The 21,257-nt window shown below is 36.4% G+C and overlaps 2 protein-coding genes across 14 annotated transcripts; both read left to right on the top strand.

Annotated features, from left to right (window-relative positions):
- Nucleotides 1–5,398: 5,398 nt before the first annotated feature.
- On the top strand, nucleotides 5,399–7,560 carry LOC126727084 (putative disease resistance RPP13-like protein 1). The gene has a single exon (XM_050432574.1). It carries the CDS (start codon nucleotides 6,004–6,006, stop codon nucleotides 7,558–7,560), a length of 1,557 nt encoding a protein of 518 aa, XP_050288531.1. The 5' UTR covers nucleotides 5,399–6,003.
- Nucleotides 6,191–13,321, top strand: LOC126727083 (putative disease resistance protein At3g14460). 13 transcript variants are annotated; one of them, XM_050432573.1, is made up of 7 exons: nucleotides 6,191–6,303; nucleotides 7,895–9,723; nucleotides 10,801–11,022; nucleotides 11,142–11,532; nucleotides 11,621–11,677; nucleotides 12,105–12,690; nucleotides 13,001–13,321. In XM_050432573.1, exon 2 carries the CDS (start codon nucleotides 7,909–7,911, stop codon nucleotides 9,691–9,693), a length of 1,785 nt encoding a protein of 594 aa, XP_050288530.1. In that variant the 5' UTR covers nucleotides 6,191–6,303; nucleotides 7,895–7,908; the 3' UTR covers nucleotides 9,694–9,723; nucleotides 10,801–11,022; nucleotides 11,142–11,532; nucleotides 11,621–11,677; nucleotides 12,105–12,690; nucleotides 13,001–13,321. The 13 variants fall into 13 exon arrangements, with proteins under 13 accessions (XP_050288530.1, XP_050288525.1, XP_050288524.1 ...); XM_050432568.1 differs by lacking the exon at nucleotides 6,191–6,303 and having other exon boundaries at nucleotides 7,678–9,723; nucleotides 12,143–12,192; nucleotides 12,470–12,690; XM_050432567.1 differs by lacking the exon at nucleotides 6,191–6,303 and having other exon boundaries at nucleotides 7,678–9,723; nucleotides 12,105–12,192; nucleotides 12,470–12,690.
- The last annotated feature ends 7,936 nt before the right edge of the window (nucleotides 13,322–21,257 follow it).

Below are 21,257 nucleotides of genomic sequence, written 5' to 3'. Positions count from 1 at the left end.
TTTTGTTTTTTGGTTTTTTTTTTTTTTTTTTTTTTTTTTTTTTTTTTTTTTTTTTTTTTTTTTAAGTTTGATCCTATAGCTGCGTTTAGGGAGCCCTATAGTGGCGTTTTAAATGGAATTCGAGCTCCATGAACTTGAGTTCCATGCAAGTTTATTTTTTATTTTTTAAGTTTGATCGCCCCATACTCGATTTTCTACAAATCGAGTTTTATATTGAAACTCGATTTTGAGAAAATTGAGTTTCAAAATAGGGGCATTTCCTTAATTAGTTTGGGAAATGGGGCAAAGCGCTGGTTTTTTTGCACGGAAAGGGCATTTGCCTATTTTGGCTGGGAATAAAGGGGAGTAGAGTAGATTTGGATGGAAATTAGCCTAATTTTTGGCAAACTCTACTCTACTCCCCCTTGCTTCCCCTCCCTCTCCCCTCAATCCAAACAAATCATTAACTTTTACTTTTGGGAAGTAAACTTCATATAGTTCCTTCCACAGAAAAACATTTCATTCCACTCAGATATTTTTGGTAACTAAACTCATGGTTTTAAAAACCGAACCGGACATAAAACCGTTTTTTTTGGAATTTCCGGTTCAACCCCGGTTTTTGACCGGTTTTGGCCGATTTTCCGGTTGTTGACCGGTTTTTGACCGGTTTTGGGGGTTTTAACCGGACCGGATTGGCTCCCGGTTCCCGGTTGAACCGGTCGGACCGGCCGGTCCGGTCTGGTTTTTAAAACAGTGACTAAACTTCCTTCCAACTAGTCATATTTGTCTCTTATAAAAAAAAAAGAAAAAAAAAACTAGTCAAATTTGTCCCTTTTTTTTTTTTTTTTAATCTTCTTTTTCAGAAACAAGTAAGCAATTTCCACTACATTTGTTATTTATTTTTAGGAACTAAAGTTCCTTCCACTAGCTGAACAACTTGACCCGGCAATGAATTTTCTTCACATAAAAGTCACAAACATTACAAGAAAAGACCCTTCAATTGTAACCTCAAAATAATGGTTTGAGTAAATCACACCAACCATTCTACCTGTTCATTAAGATCCTTTCAACCTAAAAAAAAAAAAAAAATGTTGATCTAAGATCAAAGCTGGATGTGTTTATTTCCATTGCTTCTTTAGTTTTTTTCTAAGTGAAAATGTTTAAAATTGAGTAACTGTAATTTTGTATCATAAACCCACGAAAATAAACTCAATTAACTAGAAAAATTACTTTGTCTCACACACTTTTTAGTAGTTGATAGGAACCACAAAGACTGATAGGCAGCACAGTTGCACAAAGAGCCATATATGTCAAATTCTTTCTCAATTATTGTGCTTATAACATGTTTATGATCCACCACAATGCGCAATTATTCAATCACCCCATTGAATTCAATTCAATGGCTATCTAGTAATACCTCCAAACCCCCAAGTTTTCCTCGAACTCGAAGGGCCAATTTGTGTTGTGCCTTTGTTTAGCCTGGATAGAATCTCAGTCTCTCTCTTGTATGAGGTATTTGTTTTTTAAAAACAAATAAAAAGTATTTTTTATATATATTTTTTTAAAATAAGACAAATACACAACTTTTAAGAAGTGTTTGCTGGCATGCTACACAAATTTTTTTATAAAATTTTTTACAAACAATTAACGTGGTGGATGATTAATTATTATAAGTAAAGTTGTTATTTCCCTAAAAAAAGAAGAAGTAAAATTGTTATATTTGTGGTAGGCTCAAATGCGAACAACCTATTTATAAATATATTGTAAAATAGTTTGTGCACGTAACATTTTTCATTATATATTTGGCAAATAAGTGCACAGGCTATCACTTTGCAAACCATTCTCTTCTGGTTTTCTGCCTAAATGAATTTTATTTATATAAGTTAAATGAGTTTAGTCGTGTCAAAATGGGTCAATCCTTCTTAATAGAGATAATAAATCAGATCATTTGGGGCTATTCACATTATGTTGGAGAATGAAAATTAGCTATAAAAATTCACATTATCTTTGGAGAACATGTGGTTAGTGTTATCCAATTGATAAGATTATCTAAAACTCAACAACTCATTTCCTTTTTCACTGAAAAATTATCTATTTTGATTGATTTTTTTATGAAAAATAGCCATATACAATTCCTTTTGTTTATCACTTAAAAATACAATAGAAAAGGAATCAGGTAGTCCTATAATTCTTCAATCTTGTTCTTTTTCATGAACAAACTTATCAAACAACTTCCACTCGATTTCTTAATTTTTACTTTTGGGAAGTAATAAACTTCATAGTTCCTTCCACAAGAAAACACTTCATTCCACTCAGATATTTTTGAACTAAACTTCCTTCCAACAAGTCAAATTTGTCATTTTCTTTTCTTATCTTCTTTTTCAGAAACAAGCAACTTCCACTATATATTTTTAATTTATTTTTAGGAAGTAGAATTCATTCCACTAGCTCAAAAACTTGACCCCACATTGAATTTTCTTCGTATAAAGTTACAAACATTACTAGAAAAGATGCCGCAATTATTGTAACCCAATGGTATTAATGGTTTGAGTACCAAGTACCAACCATTCTACATAATGATCCTTTCAACCCCCAAAAAAAAAAAAAAAAAAATGTTAATCTTGATCTTTTTACTACTCCTTTCTATTATCAGCAATTACAGAAAAAGACACCTCGCTCCAATTCTAACTCAAGGACCAACCGTTCAAAGATCAAAGCTGGATGAGTTTATTTCCATTGCTTCTTTAGTTTATTTGTTAAGTATAGTTTTTTAAAATGTATAACTCTAATTTTATACAATAAACTGACGAAAATAAACTCAGTTAACTACATAAATTTTCCTGTCTCACTCACTTTTTAGTAGTTGGTAGGAACCAGACTGTTAGGCAGCACAGCCGCACAAAGAGCCACATATGTATATATATGTCAAATAAAAATAATTTTTTATTTTTTTAAATAAGACAAATATAAAACTTTAAAAAAGTGTGAGTTACCATGTTATACAAATTATTTTATAATTTTTGTTTTCAAACCGACTAATGTGGTGGATGGTTAATATAAGTAAAATGGTTATATTAATGGATGGCTCAGATGAGAATCAACAATTTATAATGATGTTGTAACATAGTTTCTGCACTTAGCATTATTCATTATATATCTATCACTTTGCAAACCATTCTCCCTGGTTTTCTACCTAAATTGCAATCGCTTCCCTTTGGCTTTTTTATTTCCTTCTTCTAGCAACAAGAGACCATGGCTGTCTTCCTGGGACAAGCACTTACCACTTCAATTTTCTTGTCTGCACAAAACGCAAATGGGATCAGATGAAACACTTCTTCTTCTCAGGTTATCCTTTGTAGGAAGAGAATTGGAGCCGATTCTCCAAAGTAACATCTTCACCCTCTCTGGAGCTCTGAGGTTCCATAGCCTGGACCAATGAATTTCTATGCCGTTAGGAGTTTGGTCAGTGGTGACTCAATACGCAGATCTTACTGAAAATTTTCTTTTAGGATCAGGTGTTAATATGAGCTTATCCGGTCTAGCCCTTGTTGGTAAATGAATAAATAGAATTGCTTGGGCAGATTCTAGTTCAAAGATTTCGTGGACGAACTCAGACTTCCACTTGTTTGAATTATGATTGATTAGCTAGGAAACCATTAGAGGGGATGAGATGGGCTGCTCTGATTTAGGCCTTGGGATGAAGCCTTGCAGCGATGGTACCATTCAAAAAACTCTTTACAAAGTTTAGGGATAAAAAAAGAACTTTTTAAAGTTTAGAGACAAAAAACAAACTTTTAATAAAATGTAGAGACCAAAATAATATTTTACCCAAGAAAAAGTATATTTTGAGTATTTATAATGTAAAAAATTGTGTTTGATACCATATTTTTATAACTTTTTTGAAAAAAACTGAAATCACACACTCAAGTGTTTTGCATAAGAATTTTTTTTTTTTTTTTAACAAAAGTGTGTTTTATGTATTTTTCAACATCTTGTGGGTCCTATGATTTTGAAATTAATTATAACTATGTCATTCAAAATTGTTACTTGAAAACTAAGTGTATATATGTGTGTGAAACCCCTTTTTAGAGACATGAATCACAACCCTTATTTCTCAACCCACAAGAATTTGTACTTGTGGAGTGATTATCACGCGAAGAGTGCGTAACAGTCACAATTTTTAGCACTTAAAAACTGAGAACTGTAGTTTAAATCTTTCTACCAAACGCGCCTAAGCCTTACATTTCTTAGTCAGATCAAGATTTTTAAGAGCTCTTTAGAGTACTCTACCATGTAGAGTTCATTTAAATTGGACCGTTCAATTTGTTAACCAATAACTTATGTTATAAAATGTCATTAATCCACCGAGAAAAGCCTTAAATGATAATGTCATATTAGCTATTAAAAAGGAAAACAACTTGTAATGTGCCTTTTGGAAGACCAAATAACTGTGTGGGATCTACCACAACGTGCAATTCAGCCACCCCATTAAAATCAGCTGTCCTATCTCTTTCATCTTCATTTTTAGCAATCAACTTCCACTCGATTTCTTGATTTTTACTTTTGGAACCTAAACTTGTTACTTGACATCCTTCCACAGAGAATAGTTACAAACATTACGAGACATTTGTCTCTTGATTTGTCTCATTTTAAAAGAATCCTCATGTAGTTAGCCTTTACAAGTCAACAACTATGTTCTCCACTTCTCCTAAAGCAAGTTACATGAATTTTATTATCAATTTCTTCCTCTTACAAATTTTCTTATTCTAGTAGGTTCATAAAAATCCAAATCACCATAGAAAAAAACAAGATTCCAAGGTCAAGAGAAACAGAAACCATGAAAAAAGATTGGACGGCTTTAATTTGATTCAAGAAGTTGCTAGGAAGCACCATAGATAGATAGAAACATTCCAATTCAAGACGCAATAACTTACAAAAACTCACAATCCTTCATCAATCAAATTTAATGGGTCATCAAGTCGTTCTCTTAATAGACCATTAAACTCCAGTGATCCAAATATCACGAAAGGCCCATTTCTTACACTCGGCCCAAGTTCTTAAACAGTTCAGCCTATGACTATTTAATGATTTATTAAATCATTTGGGGTGTGATGTGATGAGGTATTTAGTGTTCACTTGGGTCCCTAAGCTCGTTTGGTTTGGAATTTAGAATTAAAAAGTATAATAATTTTTTTTAAATTATATTTTGAGTATTCATAATATAAAAAGTTGTATTTGATACCATATTTTTATAGCTTTTTTGAAAAAAATTGAAATCACACACTCTAGTGCTTTGCATAAGTTTTTTTTTTTTTTTTAATAAACAAAAGTGTATTTTTTTTAATGTATTTTTCAACATCTTGTGGGTCCCATAGTGTTGAAATTAATTATAACTATGCCATTCAAAACTGTTACTTGAATACTAAATATATATATGTGTGTGAAACTCCTTCTTAGAGACATGATTCACAGCCCTTATTCCCCAATCCACAAAAATTTGTACTTGTGAAGTAATTATCGCGCCAAGAGTTTGTAATAGTCACAATTTTTAGCACTTAAAAACTGAGAACTATAGTTTAAATCCTTCTACCTAACCACCTAAGCCTTACATCTCTTAGTTGGATCAAGATTTTTAGAATTCTTTAAAGTACTCTAACACGTAGAATTCATTTAATCTAAACTATTTAATTTTTGGATCCGGCTTCTATCTAGTGGCTAGTGCCACTAGACATGTTGAATTGCGGACATGTGTCTAAGACTAGTCACATGTCCGTACCCTAAGTTCCTGACGGGTCCAGTGGCCATTGCCATTGGACATTTTAGTAGTTGATAGGAACTACACAGACTGATAGGCACAAAGAGCCATATATGTCAATTTCTTTCTCAATTGTTGAGCTTATAACCGGGTCTGGGCCATTCATTAAATATCTATCACTTTGCAAGCCATTCTCCCCTGGTTTTCTACCTAAATTGCAATTGCTTCCCTTTGGCTTTTTTATTCCCTTCTTCTAGCAACAAGAGACCATGGCTGTCTTCCTGGGACAAGCACTTGCCACTTCAATTATTCAGGTGGCACTTGATAGACTGGCTTCTCATGAGGTCATAGACTACTTCAAGGGAAGGAAACTCAATCAGAAATTGCTACAAAACTTGGAGTTTGTGCTGTTATCTGCTAACTCAGTGCTCATTGATGCAGAGGAGAAGCAATTTACAAACTCAGCTATGAAAAAATGGCTGGACGAGCTTAAAGATGCTGTTTATGTTGCAGATGACCTTCTTGATGAGATTGCCACAGAAGCTAAATTTCAAACTCGCACTAATAAGGTATGGCGCTCCGTTTCTACTTTATTTGACAAAAAGATACAGTCAAAGCTAGAAAACGTTCTAGGTATATTACAAATACTCATAGAACAAAAGAAGGTCCATAATCTGAAAGTGGTTTTCGGTGGATTACCACTACCACTACGACAATTAACAACTTCTTGTCCTGAAGAATATGGTGTGTATGGTAGAGATATTGATAAGGAGGAGATATTTAAGAAGTTGCAATTAGATAATGCAAGTGGTGATGAGATATGTGTTGTTCCTATAGTGGGCATGGGTGGGGTTGGTAAAACAACCCTTGCTCGGCTTGTATATAATGACAACCGAGTAAAGGAGAATTTTGATCTCAAAGCATGGGTTTGTGTTTCAGACACATTTGATGGTTTTAGAATAGCAAAAACTATTCTTGAAGAGGTCACTTTGTCTAACTGTGACATTTCTAGCTTGAATTTATTACAAATTAGAATACGAGAGAACTTAAAGGGAAAGAAGTTTCTCCTTGTTTTAGATGATGTTTGGAATGAGGAATATATTGCTTGGGATGATTTAGTTAAAATGTTTAGATGTGGGGCACAAGAGATCAAAATCATTATCACAACAAGAAGTGAAAAAGTTGCTTCAATTGTGCACCCAATTTCAATTCATCATCTAATGCAATTGTCTGAAGAAGATTGTTGGTTGTTATTTGCAAAGCATGCATTTAAGAATGGAGAATCGAGTGAAAATTCAGATATAGAACTAATTGGTAGAAAAATTGTTTGTAAGTGTAAAGGTTTGCCTTTAGCTGCAAAAACACTTGGGGGTATGTTGCAGTCTAAACAAGACCTAAGAGGGTGGAATCAAATTTTGGAGAGTGATATATGGGATCTACCAGGAGGTGAAAGTTCTATCCTTCCAGCTCTAAGATTGAGCTACAACTATCTCCCATCGCATTTGAAACGATGCTTTACTTATTGCTCAATCTTTCCAAAGGATTATGAATTTTCAAAGGAGGAGTTAGTCTTGTTGTGGATGGCAGAAAATTTATTGTTGAAACCCGAGGGAAATGAAAGCATGGAAGAAATAGGTGAACAATACTTTGATGAGCTAATATCGAGGTCATTTTTTCAACGATCAAATAATGATGAACTATGTTTCATAATGCACGACCTTTTTAATGACTTGGCAAAATTTATATCTAGAGAATTTTGTTTTAGGATGGATATTGATAATTCGTGTGAAATTACAAAAAAAATGCGCCATTTGTCATATTTTTGAACTAAATTTGATGTCCCTAAGAAATTTGAGGTCTTTTATGAAGCCAAGAATTTGCGAACCTTCTTGGGAATAGAATTGCCTTCTGCGTCAAATTTTCGGATTAATTTTATATCAATAATGGAGATAAATGATTTGTTGTGCACATTTAAGTGTTTACGAGTGTTATCACTATCTCTCTACAAATTCATAAATGTGTTGCCTGATTCTATTGGAAATTTGAAACATCTTCGCTATTTGAATCTTAATGGCACCGATATCAAAGGCTTGCCTGATTCTGTGTGTAGTCTGTACAATTTGCAAACATTGTTATTGAGGAATTGTATTGGGCTTGTAGGGTTGCCAACCAACATGAGAAGACTTGTAAACTTACGTCACCTAGATATAAGGGGGACCCGTTTGAAAGGGATGCCAATACACATGGCTAAATTGAGAAGTCTCCAAAATTTAAGTGCTTTTTATGTGGGTAAAGGAGAACATAGTGGGAGTAACATTAAAGAGTTGGGAGAGCTTCCGCATCTTTCGAGCTCATTGTGTATATCAAACTTGGAAAATATTTATCACACAAGAGATGCAAAGGAGGTTAATTTGAAGGATAAGAAGGGCTTGTCAGAGTTGGAGTTGAAATGGGGAAGAGATCATGAGAACTATGATTCAGAACATAAAAGAGACGTGCTTGAGCAGTTGTGTCCTCATACGAACTTGAAATCTCTCTCTATCATATCTTATTATGGTGCAGAATATCCAAATTGGTTAGGAGCATGTTCATTCTCTAATATGGTGTCCCTAAAGATTGTCGATTGTAAATATTGTTCCTCCTTGCCTCCACTTGGGCAGCTACCTGCCCTTATGGAACTCTCAATTGAAGGTTTAGATGGAGTATCATGTGTGGATAGTAAGTTCTATGGGGATGTCTCTTGTACAACCAACAAGCCATTCAAATCCCTTGAAAAATTAACATTTAAAGGGATGCCAGAGTGGAAGGAATGGTTTGTATTTGAAGGTGAAGGTGAAGATGAAGGCGGAGTTTTCCCAACCCTCCGAGAGCTTCGCATTATCAATTGTCCCAAGCTTACAGGAAATCTGCCCAGTTTACTTCCTTCTTTTAGTGTAATTGAAATTGAAGATTGCCCCCAACTTGTTGCTTCACTTCCTAGCCATTCGGCTCTCCATGAATTGGCCTTGACGAATTGTGATAAGGTGGTGTTGAAGGAATTATCACCTAAGCTGCAAAGTCTCGCAGTTGGAGGTTGCCATACGTCTCTCCCTGAAGGTGGTCTACCCTCTACTTTAAAAACACTTCAAATCAATGGAGTACTTCAGTTGCCTGGGAGACGTTACTATCCATCAGTTGAGAGCTTGGAGGTAAAGAGAGGTCCTGGTTCACTTTGGTCTTTGCCATTAGAGTTTTTCCCAAAACTCAAATCTCTCGAAATAAGGGGTTCTGATAATCTTGAATCTATTTCGGCATCAGATAAATCTCTCTTGGATCTAAGTTCTCTCACTAAATTGATCATCTTTGGGTGCCTTAATTTTGTATCCTTTCCCAGCGGGGGATTGTGCGCCCCAAATTTGACACAGATTTCTATTTCTTACTGTGAAAAGTTAAAGTCACTTGCTGAAGGTATGCACGCCTTCCTCCCATCTCTTCTATATTTGGAGTTGTGGTACTGTCCAGAACTGGAATCATTTCCTGTGGGGGGTTTGCCCTCTAATTTACAAATACTTGAAATCGATTCGTGTGACAAACTCTTTCTCAGACACATGGAGTGGGGTTTACAGAGTCTTCACTCTCTCAGAGAAATTAAAATTTGGTATGATGGTAGAGAAGTGGGTTCCTTTCTAGAGGATGCGTCGTTTCCCCCTTCTCTCATCCGCCTCACCATTTCATTTCCACAACTGACATCACTCAATGGGAAGGGATTTCAACATCTTACCTCGCTTAAAGAGTTGCAGATTGGATACTGCGATAAGCTACAGTGCTTACCAGAAGAGGGCTTTCCCGCCTCCCTTTCTACTCTAGATATTTGGAACTGCCCTTTGCTAAAAAAGCGATATCGGAGAAAGAATGGAAAAGAATGGCGCAAAATTTCTCATATACCCATCATAATGATCGACAATGAAGTCATCACATAAGCTAATGAGTCCAGAAGAACTACTGCCCAGGTATTTGTTTCCGCACTAATTTGTACTTTCCTCTGTTTAATTCTGAATTTTGTTTGTTCCCACGAACCATCGCAGCCAGTGTTGCAGTTCTCTTTGTTATTTTCGTATTCCAAAAAAATCGTTTTTTAAATGGGAATGACTAGCTAGCCTCCATCAAAATTAAACTTGTATTTGATTTGGGCAGCGTAAATTTAAACCTCAGACTCATACAACATATTTCTTAAATTTATTCATATTGCACATTATTCCAAAGAGTATTTGTCTATTCATTAAGCACCTTGATATATCCAATATAAAAATAGCTTCATCAATATTTTCAAATCTTTTGCACAAAATCATTTGGGTTCATATTAATTTTTTATGAGAAGCTTGAAAACTATGATAATATAATGGATAAATAATTGGCTGCATTTGGGCAAATTTCAATTTTCTTTCTCAAAAAATAATAAAAATGGCCTACAAGCAAACAACTAACCCAAACTAGCTTTTGGGCAAAATTCAATTTAAAAAAAAAAAAAAAAATTATTTGATTGTAGAGAGTGGATAACTAATGGCTGTTTGCTATAAAATTCTATATTATTTGATTTTTTAAATGATAATGTAAAAAGTTTTTAAAAAAGGGTTTTATAAAGAGAGGGGGGGAGTGTTAATTTTTTCAAACTTCAAGAGAGATGAGTATTTTTTTCCATTACGGTTTGAAGTGGAGTGTCATTCCCCCAAACCTCAAGAGAAGGAAGGGTAACTACCCCTAATTTATTTTTAATACGTTTGTTAGTTTTTTGTTTTTTTGTTTTTTTTTTTGTTTTTAATGTTTATAAAGGTATCACATGGCCTAATCATCATGATTCCAGTCTTCTTTTTTATTTTTATTTTTTTGAATTATAGAAAAACTTCAAGATATTTAGAATGAGGCTCAAAACTCTTTTAATTTGTTTAATAAACATCGAAGTAAACCTTTGTAGTAATATAAATATTTTTGGTACACTTATGAAAGAGATGCTGTTAAATGTTTTGGGTCTTGCTACAATTAAATTCTTATGAACAAAGATTCTCATTCAGTTGCTTTTTCTATTGCAGTGTCATTTTCAGTTGTCAATAACAAGAGACACACCTTCCGTCAATTTCATGCCACTGCTAGCTGCTTATCCTTTTACGATGTGTATGAACTCCTATATGTTTTCAAGTCATTATAAAGTCCTTTACTCTCATTATTGCTGGAGCTGCTTTCGCCTCGTTATACATTCATTGCATTTCTAGTTTGACCTTTTGAAGTACAAGACAGGATTCATTTAACCTAAGGTAGTACAGTTTCTCCATCGTATTTATTTGTCAATGAACAAATTCGGATTGTAAGCTTAGAGTCTGTTATGTTACATTATGATTTGACTTGGGCAATATGGCATGCTATTTAATCTCAGGTAAGAAACTGGGGCAGTTCAAAGCTAGTGCTGCTTCAATAGCTGCTAATAGCAGTTGAAACTCGCTACTCATGTCTTGATGGGGACTTGTTCAGACTCTCTCTTTTTGAGTTTTGGGAAGTTTTGGTGAATGGGGGAAGATGTGAAGTCATCTCCAAAGGACAGGTTGCTGCTTTTGGTTCTTTGTTCTCTTTCAAAGTTAAGAGAGTTCAAAAGGCTCAGCACGTGACCGCTCTTGTAGAGACAATGGTGTCAGAGGCAGAGGGAGAGAACTGATCAAAGTCTGGGAAGGTGCTTTTACATGACAAATCAAGTCCGATCAGAACACTCATGTTATTACCAACAATCATTATCATGCTTTTTAAGGCTAGAGATGCTCTGTACTTCTTAGGTTTGTTTAATTGATTTGTGTTTGTTGTTAATAAACATTGGACCTATAATCATAAATGATTTCTAATTCTTTATCAATTCTTCTGCAGGTTTTCAGACACAAAATGTGTGAATGTTGAGGCCTCAGAAAATAGCATACAAGCCAAGTAAGCCTCCTGCAACCAAAACTTCCAGATAGCTAAATTACATACGATGAGCTGCAATGACATCTGTCCTGCTAGCATGTTCTGTTTACTTCATGTTTGGACTGTATATACATTGGTGTAATGTGGAGAAATGAAGAGAATGATGCCTCATAGCTCCAATTTGACTGAAAACATATCTTTTATGAATTTATAGGATATCAATTGTGACCGTAAATTCATGATGCCTTTAGAACTTCCTCATTTTTCATGTGAGTTTACTCAAATGTCTTCTGAATATTCCTAAATTCGAACTTTGGTTTGAGTACTTTTCCAATGGTATTGAGTATTAGGCTTACTTCTTGTATTTTTGTTCCTTGTCTAAGGATTGTGTGTTGTTTTCATCCTACATAATTTGGATCTAAAATCCTCCATGGTTTCACTGATGTAGCTCTTTTTCTATCTTCCACGAAAACTCTGAAAATGTAGCTGGAATCTGCTGAGAAGACATGGAAAGAGTTATCGATACTGTAAAAGTTGTAAGTAGATTGATTTCAGAATCATGTTTGTTTGTTTGTGTGTTTAGGGCCAATTATATATTTATTGAATTAATTTGTTGTCTCTGTACTTGTATGTCCTTCAACATCCTTGCATACATATGGATGATGAAATCATTACATGAACTAAAATCACAATGTGACCCTGTTTTATAGTCAGGTAATGTGTTGTAGTGTTGTACTCTACCCATTTTAGTTAGATTACATTTATATTTATTCGTCTATTTATTTTTTGATAAATATAGTACATGTTATCCAGAGAGATGGGCTGCCTACCTCTGTTTCTTCACTGAGGATTGGTGATTAGTCTCCTTTGTTGAAGGAAAAGTGCCACGATGAGAAGAGGGGAAAAGAATGGAGCAAGATTGCTCACTTCCCATCATATTAATTGCTGATGATCATATGAAACTGAAAATGTAGACAAAAGTCCTCATCACTTGTTTTCCTCATTCACATGCAGCAACATAATATTACAGTTTGGTATGCCCTTCTTGTTGTACAGAACCCAGCAAATTGTCATATTGATTTAGTACCATAACTCAAAAGTGCTTCAAGAAGCAGTAAAAAAATGTTTTTTTGAGAGAGAATTTCTCTCTCCCAATAATCAGTTCAAGTCACTAAAATGTTCCCTAGCATTGAATTTTTTGCTTTTGTTATTAATACTAAAGTCAACTAAACCTTAGTACTGATTAAATGATTTGATGCATTTATTGGCTTATTATTTATTTGAAATAGTTTGTTAGTGAACGATAAAAATATGATTGTTATTTATTCTCTTTTTCTTTTGCAGAAATAACATTTTATTGACCAGTCGCAGGAAGAGGCTATGGACTTATCAGCTCACTACCAGCCATTGCAGTTCAGCTTTTAAAATGTTCATGGGATTGGCATGAGGAGGCACGGATGGCTATATATCTGGAAGTGAACTCTAGGCAAATCTTAAGCGGATGGATACAAGTTATGCCTTGGAATGAACGACAATTTTGAATCCGCTTTGATTTTTATTTTTTTCTTTACTTTTCTTTCTTAATTTATTTTCAAGGGGTGTTGCACTATTCTACACGTTTTTCAAACAACAATATGCTATAAATAGCCATATGAGATTTCGGTTTGTGATTTTGAAAATTATTACCATGCTTTTAAATTCTAGGGCAACTGCAGCCAACCAACCCAACCTCTGATGTAGGACAACCAACTAACAATAGAATGAAAAAAAAAGATAAACCCTAGGAGTCAGCACCTAAGGGCTGCTTGGAGTCAGCACCAAGCAAATTGGAGTCGGCACCAAGCAAACTGGAGTCGGCACCAGTGAAGGAAAACACACGTTTTTTTAAATAATTCTCAAAACTGTCTTACAATAATCTGAAAAAGTGTTTAAATAGCTAACAATAAAAATGCATAAAGAAACCCTAATCATTAAATGCTCGGGTTTGCTTAATTTCAAGCCCAATAACTAGTATGCTCCATCCATAAGGCCATAGGTTGGGCCATCTTCTTTTTGCTCTTCCTCCTATACGTGCATGTAATTGGGGGTTTGTACCTCGTGTCTGCACCAACTCCCCCCGGGTGAGAAGAACTCGACCCCGTCGAGTGGAAATCTGAAGAGCTCTGATAGTACTCCAGCAAATCAGGATCCAGTCGTAGTAGCTCATCTCGAGTAATCCATGTGCAATCAGAAACTGGTTGCCCTTGCCACCGAACTAAGAAACGATGAACTCCTCCATCCCTGGTAGAAACAATCTGCTCATCTAAAATAGCATCAATAGATTCTTTATGTGCATAGGGCAAATTTAAGGGTAAAGGAGTGGGAATAGGGACATCAATAGGATTAGGCAAAGACTCATCAAAAGGGGTATCAGGAATAGCTGTGGGGCTTTTATAAGCAACTAGATCCTCAATATTAAAGGACGAGCTAATACCATAATCATAAGGAAAGTCAATGACATATGCATTTGGGCCCATTTGTTTCAATACCTTGAATGGTCCGGCATTACGAGCTTGCAATTTCTTGACGGTCCCAGAGGGAAATCGTTTAGGTCGAATCCGAATCATGACATAATCCCCTACCTGAAACTCTACATGACGTCGATGAGTGTCAACATGAATTTTATATTGAGAATTACTTGCCTAAATTTTTTTGTGAATCTCATTATGCAAATCATGAATATGTCGAGCAAATGCCTTAGCAGACTCAGAAATCCTAACATGTGGGGACATGGGCAAAAGATCTAAGGGCTTCCTAGGTGTATATCCATGCACAACCTCAAAAGGACTAGCACCTATAGACCTATTGACAGAGCTATTATATGCAAGTTGGGCTACAGGAAGAATTGAATCCCAATTCCAATTGGCTTCACCCACTAGACACCGAAGGAGGTTGCCTAGACTACGATTAACCACCTCAGTTTCACCACTAAATGCCACAAGGTCTTCCAAAAATAACTCATGAAGCGAACATCGCAATCAGACACTATGGTTTTGGGAAGACCATAAAGTTTGACAATCTCATCAAAGTAAAGTTTTGCAATCTTAGAAGCATCAGAGGTCTTAGAACATGGTAGGAAATGAGCCATCTTGGAGAAGCAATCAACAACTACTAGAATGGAATCATGCTTCCTAAAGGTGCGTGGTAAACCTAACACAAAGTCCATACTTACATACTGCCACGGGCAATCTGGCACAGGTAGAGGTGTGTACAGGCTAGTGTTTTGCTTGCGATATTTGGCTAGTTGACATGTACGACACTGACCAACTATCTTGGCAACGCCCCTCTTAAGACCAGGCCAATAGAATGGATGTTGCACTTCCTCAATTGTCTTGTCTTGGCCAAAATGACCTACAAGACCCCCCGCATGTATCTCCCAAACTAGGAAATCTCTCACTGAAGACCGAGGGATACATAACTTGTTGGCCTTGAACAAGTAACCATCTTGAAGGGTATAATCATCTAGGATTGGCCGTAGGGCATTACTTAGGCTAGTGTAGAGGTCCCCAAAATCTAGGCATGACTCATAATCATCCTTGAGTTGTTCAAACCCAGTAACCTTAACACTCATGATGGATAGCAAAGACACCCTTCGACTTAGTGCATCAGCAGCCTTATTCTCAACTCCTGCCCTATGCTTCACTACAAAGTGGTAGCGCTGCAGAAATTCAACCTAACTACCGTGCCTAAAATTCAACTACTTTTGGGAATGGAGATAGCGCAAAGCTTCATGATTAGAGTAGAGAACAAATTCTCGAGACAACAGGTAATGGCGCCAATGCCAAAGAGCTCGAATAATGGCATAAAACTCTTTGTCATATGTGGAGTACTTTTGCTTAGCGTCATTCAACTTTTCATTGAAATAAGCAATTGGGTGATGCTCTTGACTAAGTACTCCCCCTATACCAATACCTAAGACATCACATTCCACTTCAAAAGGCTTGGTAAAATCAGGGAAACGCATGACAGGTGCCTCAATCATCTTTTGCTTTACCTCATTGAAAGCCTTAGCAGCAGCTTTAGTCTAAACAAACTCCCCTTGTTTCATGCAGTTAGTAATGGGGGACATAAGGGTACTAAACCCCTTGATGAATTGGCGATAAAAGGAAACGAGCCCATGAAAGCTTTGAATTTCATGGATATTTTTGGGCTCAAGCCACTCCACAATCGCTTGAATCTTTTGGGGGTCGGCAGAAACTCCCTTAGAGGATACTATGAAACCTAGGAAGACGACCCTATTGGTGAAGAAAGAACACTTCCTGAGGTTGCCATATAAACTCTCCTTCCTAAGGGTAGTACAAACTTGAGTTAGGTGGTCTAAGTGTTGCTCCCTAGACTTACTATAGATGAGGATGTCATCAAAGTACACAACCAAGAATTTCCCCATAAAAGGCTTGAGCACTTGAGTCATCACTCTCATAAAGGTACTAAGAGCATTGGACAATTCAAAAGGCATTACCATCCACTCATATAAACCATCCTTCGTCTTGAAGGTAGTTTTCCACTTATCACCTGAACGAACCTTAATTTGATGATAGCCTTTTTTAAGTCTATCTTGGAGAAGATCATTGCTCCAGCCATCATATCTAACATGCCATCCAACCAAGGGATAGGAAATCGATATTTCACAGTGATCTTGTTTTTTGGAGTTAAGAGTGCAGGGACTGCATAAGGACTCATGCTTTCACGTACAAAACCCTTCCTAAGTAGTTCTTTTACTTGCCTTTGCAACTCGGCATGCTCTGCAGGGTTTATCCTATAAAGAGACAAGTTAGGTAGGGCCGCTCCGGGCACAAAATCTATGGCGTATTGTATGTCACGCATGGGAGGTAAATAATCAGGGAGTTCCTCAAGGAAAACATCCTTAAATTCCTGGAGCACTAACCTCACTTCCTCAGGTTGCTCCTCATTGATCTCCCTATGTAGTTCCCTGGCAACTAAGACAAACATAATGGATTCTTGAATTGCTACCCTTTCAAATGTCTTTGGACTTATGATGTTCAAGCCTTTCGCCTTTGGTGCTTCTGTCTTCTTGCTCATGTCAATTGGCTTGGGTTTCAAAGGATTGAGCACAATCTTCTTACCTTCAAACATAAATGAGCAAGAATTGGATCGCCCATGAAGGGTGACATCCAGATCATAAAGCCAAGGTCTACCTAAGATGATATGCCCTACATCCATGGGAATTACGTTACACCATATTTTAGCCTTGTAGGTGAGGAATTGAAGTAGGACAACACATCTTTCTTTTATGGCTATGGAGGAAGTATCCACCCAAGAAACTTTATATGGGTTAGGGTGTGGGGTCAATTTCAAGCCTAGGTGGGAAACAACGCTAGAAGACATTGCATTAATGCAACTTCCACTATCTATGATAACCTTGCAAGTTTTGTCTCCACACTTAGTGTAAGTTTGAAAGATGGCACTCCTTCGCCAATCATCAATGTCTCTTTGCTCTGCCAAAGCACACCTTACCACATTCACTCTAGGGACACCAAAGTTCTTGAAGTCATCAACTTGGGGAGAAATGGCTCTAATGCATGCGAGATAGCTAGGATTATCTTCCCATTCTGCTTCAACATCGTGGGAGTCAACATCTAGGCCTTACTTGGAGTCAACACCAAGCAAGGAAACCACTAGGAGTCAGCACCTAGGGTAGACTTGGAGTCAGCACCAGACCAAAAGAGACCAAACGGCCATTATTTTCATTCATCAAAATATCAACTATCTCCTCAAGGAGTACAATAGGTTGCTTATAAAGGATTGCTAAACCCTAGTTCTAATTGGCTAGGAAACCCTAATTGCCTTATTACAAAAATAATCTTGCTTCCCAAATTAAAATACTAATAGCCTAATAAACTACTAGGACCTAAAACATATAAATACAATTGACTTGCAAACATAAATAATATTAAATAATAATTTTCTTGCATCTCCAGCATCATTCTCCTCTGGTTGGAGAAAACTCGACCTCGAGTTTTAAAACATTGAAGGATTAGAATGGTGACAAACAACACTTGTTTCAAGTCTGAAATCACCTTAGGAGCACAGGGAAAAGAAAAACCTTGAATTCCATCACATCAAACTCATTTGGAATAACAAAATCAATGTGTGGAATCAGTATAACCTCTTCTTGAACCTTATGAATCATAGGAAACACTATGGTTTTAATCTCTTCAACTTCACCAAGATGTAGATCTTCAAGGACTGTGGAGGGTTGATCAGAAACACATTCAACAACTTCAACTTTCACATCATGTGCACCCTCTAACATAATATGCTCTTTAGGCACCATCTTTTCATCTTGCTGCTCTTCAATAGATATTTCCTTGCATGCATGTTAAAGCAACACTTGTCGAGGCATGTACGTCTGTGTCAACATTAGGCTTTGGTGGTGCTGGAGGATTCTCCCTGACCAAGATATCACCATCAATGTTGTCTTCTATGGGGGCAGCAGTAAGTTCATTGTGATCAATTATCCTTAGTTTCCTAATTGAATCGGGTTGAGTCTTCATTTGCTTCAGCTGAGCAATTATTTCTTGAACATTTTTCATGAGCTTTATAGATAATTCCTTTAATTCCTTGGTAGATTGTTCAAAAGTGTGCTGAGGACATGATATGGGATGAGGATGAGGATTCATCACATTTGCTTCAACTTGAAAAGTACCACACTGAGATTGGGGTAGATACTTAGCTTGATAGTATGGTGACAAATACTCATCACAAAGTTTTTCTTTCATATCTTCCCACACAGTAATGGCAGGTTCATAATCCATATAGCAGAAATATTCAAGATTCTTCCAAAACCTTTGTGCTTTACCTATTAACTTCGACTTGGCATATCTAACCTTTTTGTTACCTGTAAAATTTGCTTGCTTAAAGAATTTCTCTATCCCATTCATCTAGTTGATAAAATCTCGTAGATAAGTTTCATAACCATCAAAATAAGGTGCTTCTAATATTACCATAGCTCACTAGGCAAAAAAATTTTGTTCAACTTGCCTGGCTAAGTATGGCCCACTAAAGAAGAAATTGTGATGGCATTAACCAAATAAAGCTTCAATGTTTAAAGTTTGAACACCAATAGAAAAACCAATGCATCCACGTGGATTGGACTGAAGGCCTAGAAGGCTAGACTTGAAATTTTTTTTTTTTTTTTGGGTACACACGTAAAGAATATATTGACAATATTTCAAACAAACCAGCAAATTAAACCAAAAGAGAAGAAACTTCTAACCCAAAGTGGCGTGGCCCACTTAGGGCTGATGGGTTGGCTCTGTAAGTGAACTCACGTGTCTGCCTTGTCCTGAGGTGACTAATAAACACAAACAATAAAACTTCAAAACGCAATATAGGTTGTGTAGACTCAGGTGAGGCTCGCAATAGGTCTCGGTAAGAACAACAGTGAGCTTTGGTTAGGTTTGCATCGAAGTTTGGTCCGGCAATGGCGCACTAGATGAAGGGCTTCTGGCGGTGCAACAGTGATAAGGATTAGGATTGGGCTCGCGGGTTGATGGAGATGGTCTGGCTTCGATTGGAGCAAGTGAGCAGATGGTGGGTTGAAGGCTGGATCGTTGTTGTGTGGTGTTAGACAACGAAATTGGAAGTTGCCGATGTGATGGGAACGCTGCTGGTGATGGAGGCTGATGGCGGTGCTGACTTCTTGTGGATTTGAATTGTGATTTGATGGGATGAGAAACACGGCAATGAATGAATTTTTTTTTTTTATAATACTTTTCTGGTTCGTGACTGTGGTGATGCTTCAAAAAGATTGGTGTTTGCTCTAATACCAAAACTGACGTAGGACAACCAACTAACAATAGAATGAAAAAAAGATAAACCCTAGGAGTCAGCACCTAAGGGCTGTTTGGAGTCAGCACCAAGCAAACTGGAGTCGGCACCAGTGAAGGAAAACACACGTTTTTTTTAATAATTCTCAAACTTGTCTTACAATTATCTGAAAAAGTGTTTAAATAGCTAACAATAAAAATGCATAAAGAAACCCTAAAGAAACCCTAATCATTAAATGCTCGGGCTTGCTTAATTTCAAGCCCAATAACTAGTATGCTCCATCCATAAGGCCACAGGTTGGGCCGTCTTCTTGTTGCTCTTCCTCCTATACGTGCGTGTAATTGGGAGCTTGTACCTCGTGTCCACACCAACCTCCCTCCACACAGACCACACCCAATACTTCCTGTAAGTATATTAACTGCACCACCTCATCATTCTTTCAATATTTCTACACAAAAGTTTCCTAAGCTTCTGTATTTGCTGAAGCTGCAGGTTGGCCCTAAGAGCTTGTGTTTACTTTTTTTCCAAACAAGACTCCCAAGAGCAATGGCAAGAATGGCCACAAGTGGTCCTCATTTTTAGCACTGAAATTTAATTAAAAGAACATGTCCTTCAAGCCAATCGAGTATGAATCATGATCTTGAAATGTCTACAACTTGATTATTTTCTATGTGAAATATCAAGGGACTTTCCTGCAATTATACTGTTGTTCCTATTGCACATAGGTGTTGATTTCCATTTATATTCTGTAGGACTCGTTGTTTGCTTGGTAAGAGAAGTGAGGTTAGGAAATTCAGGAGAAAAAGTATTGTTAAAGGAGTATTAACAGTGGTAGCACTCCAAAGCTAACCTGGTACTCCAACTATCACTGCACTTCCAACTTGATTTGATTTTTTTTTTTCTAGATTTAATTAAATAGTCAAGGCCAGGTAGGAGTTTCACAAACTCTAGAATACATGTTGAAACTTTAGAGTAGGATTGTTGTGATCCAGTTCTTGAATTATTATTTTTTTTTTTTTGGGAGGGGGGGGGGGGGTGCTGTTATGATGGAAAGGATGGGAGTTGTTATGAACCATAGGGATTGTGCATTTATAATATCTTTGGTAGATCCTGATAAAAGTTCTCTCAGCAACTTTGGGGTTGACTATGATCTTCATAATGACCTTAATTCATTGCTAATTATCATTGATTGAAATAATATGAAAATTGAGAAACTTCTCAGAATGTTGCTTATGTAGGGCTTGTCTCCATGATATGTTTAATACAGTTTGAGTTTAGCAACTGACATGGTGAATTAAAGGGGAGTAGTTGGAAGAATAAATTAGTTGATACTCTAAATGTAATAGAGATATAAATCTATCTGGGTGCTCCATGACCAAATATACATATTTTTTCATTTTGTATTGAATATTTCACATACCTACTCATTTGTGTTCTCATTATTTTCGCCTATGGCCATTGACCTCAGCGTTTATTGTTTATATCCTGCAGAACTCTGGCCAGATTTTGATCCAAGTTTCCTTAACAAATTAGGGCTTTGGACAATGATCTTATTGTTAGTTACTCCAACTCACTTCTTTTTTTCTTTTCTTTTTTTTTTCAACAATGGGAGTCACGAACCCCATCTCCAATAAGGGAATTTTAGCCAAAGTAGCTTAAAATCTCAGCCTCCATATTGAGAAACAAATATATTATTTATTGATTCATAGCATACAAAACATTAATAGAAACTTCTATGGAAGAAATTGGCTTTGCTAGCTAAGTTACTAAT

Source organism: Quercus robur, chromosome 5 (genome assembly GCF_932294415.1).
Source record: "Quercus robur chromosome 5, dhQueRobu3.1, whole genome shotgun sequence".
NCBI lineage: Eukaryota > Viridiplantae > Streptophyta > Magnoliopsida > Fagales > Fagaceae > Quercus > Quercus robur.
Note: the sequence above shows the minus strand (reverse complement) of the source record. Positions and strands in the feature narration are given on the sequence as shown.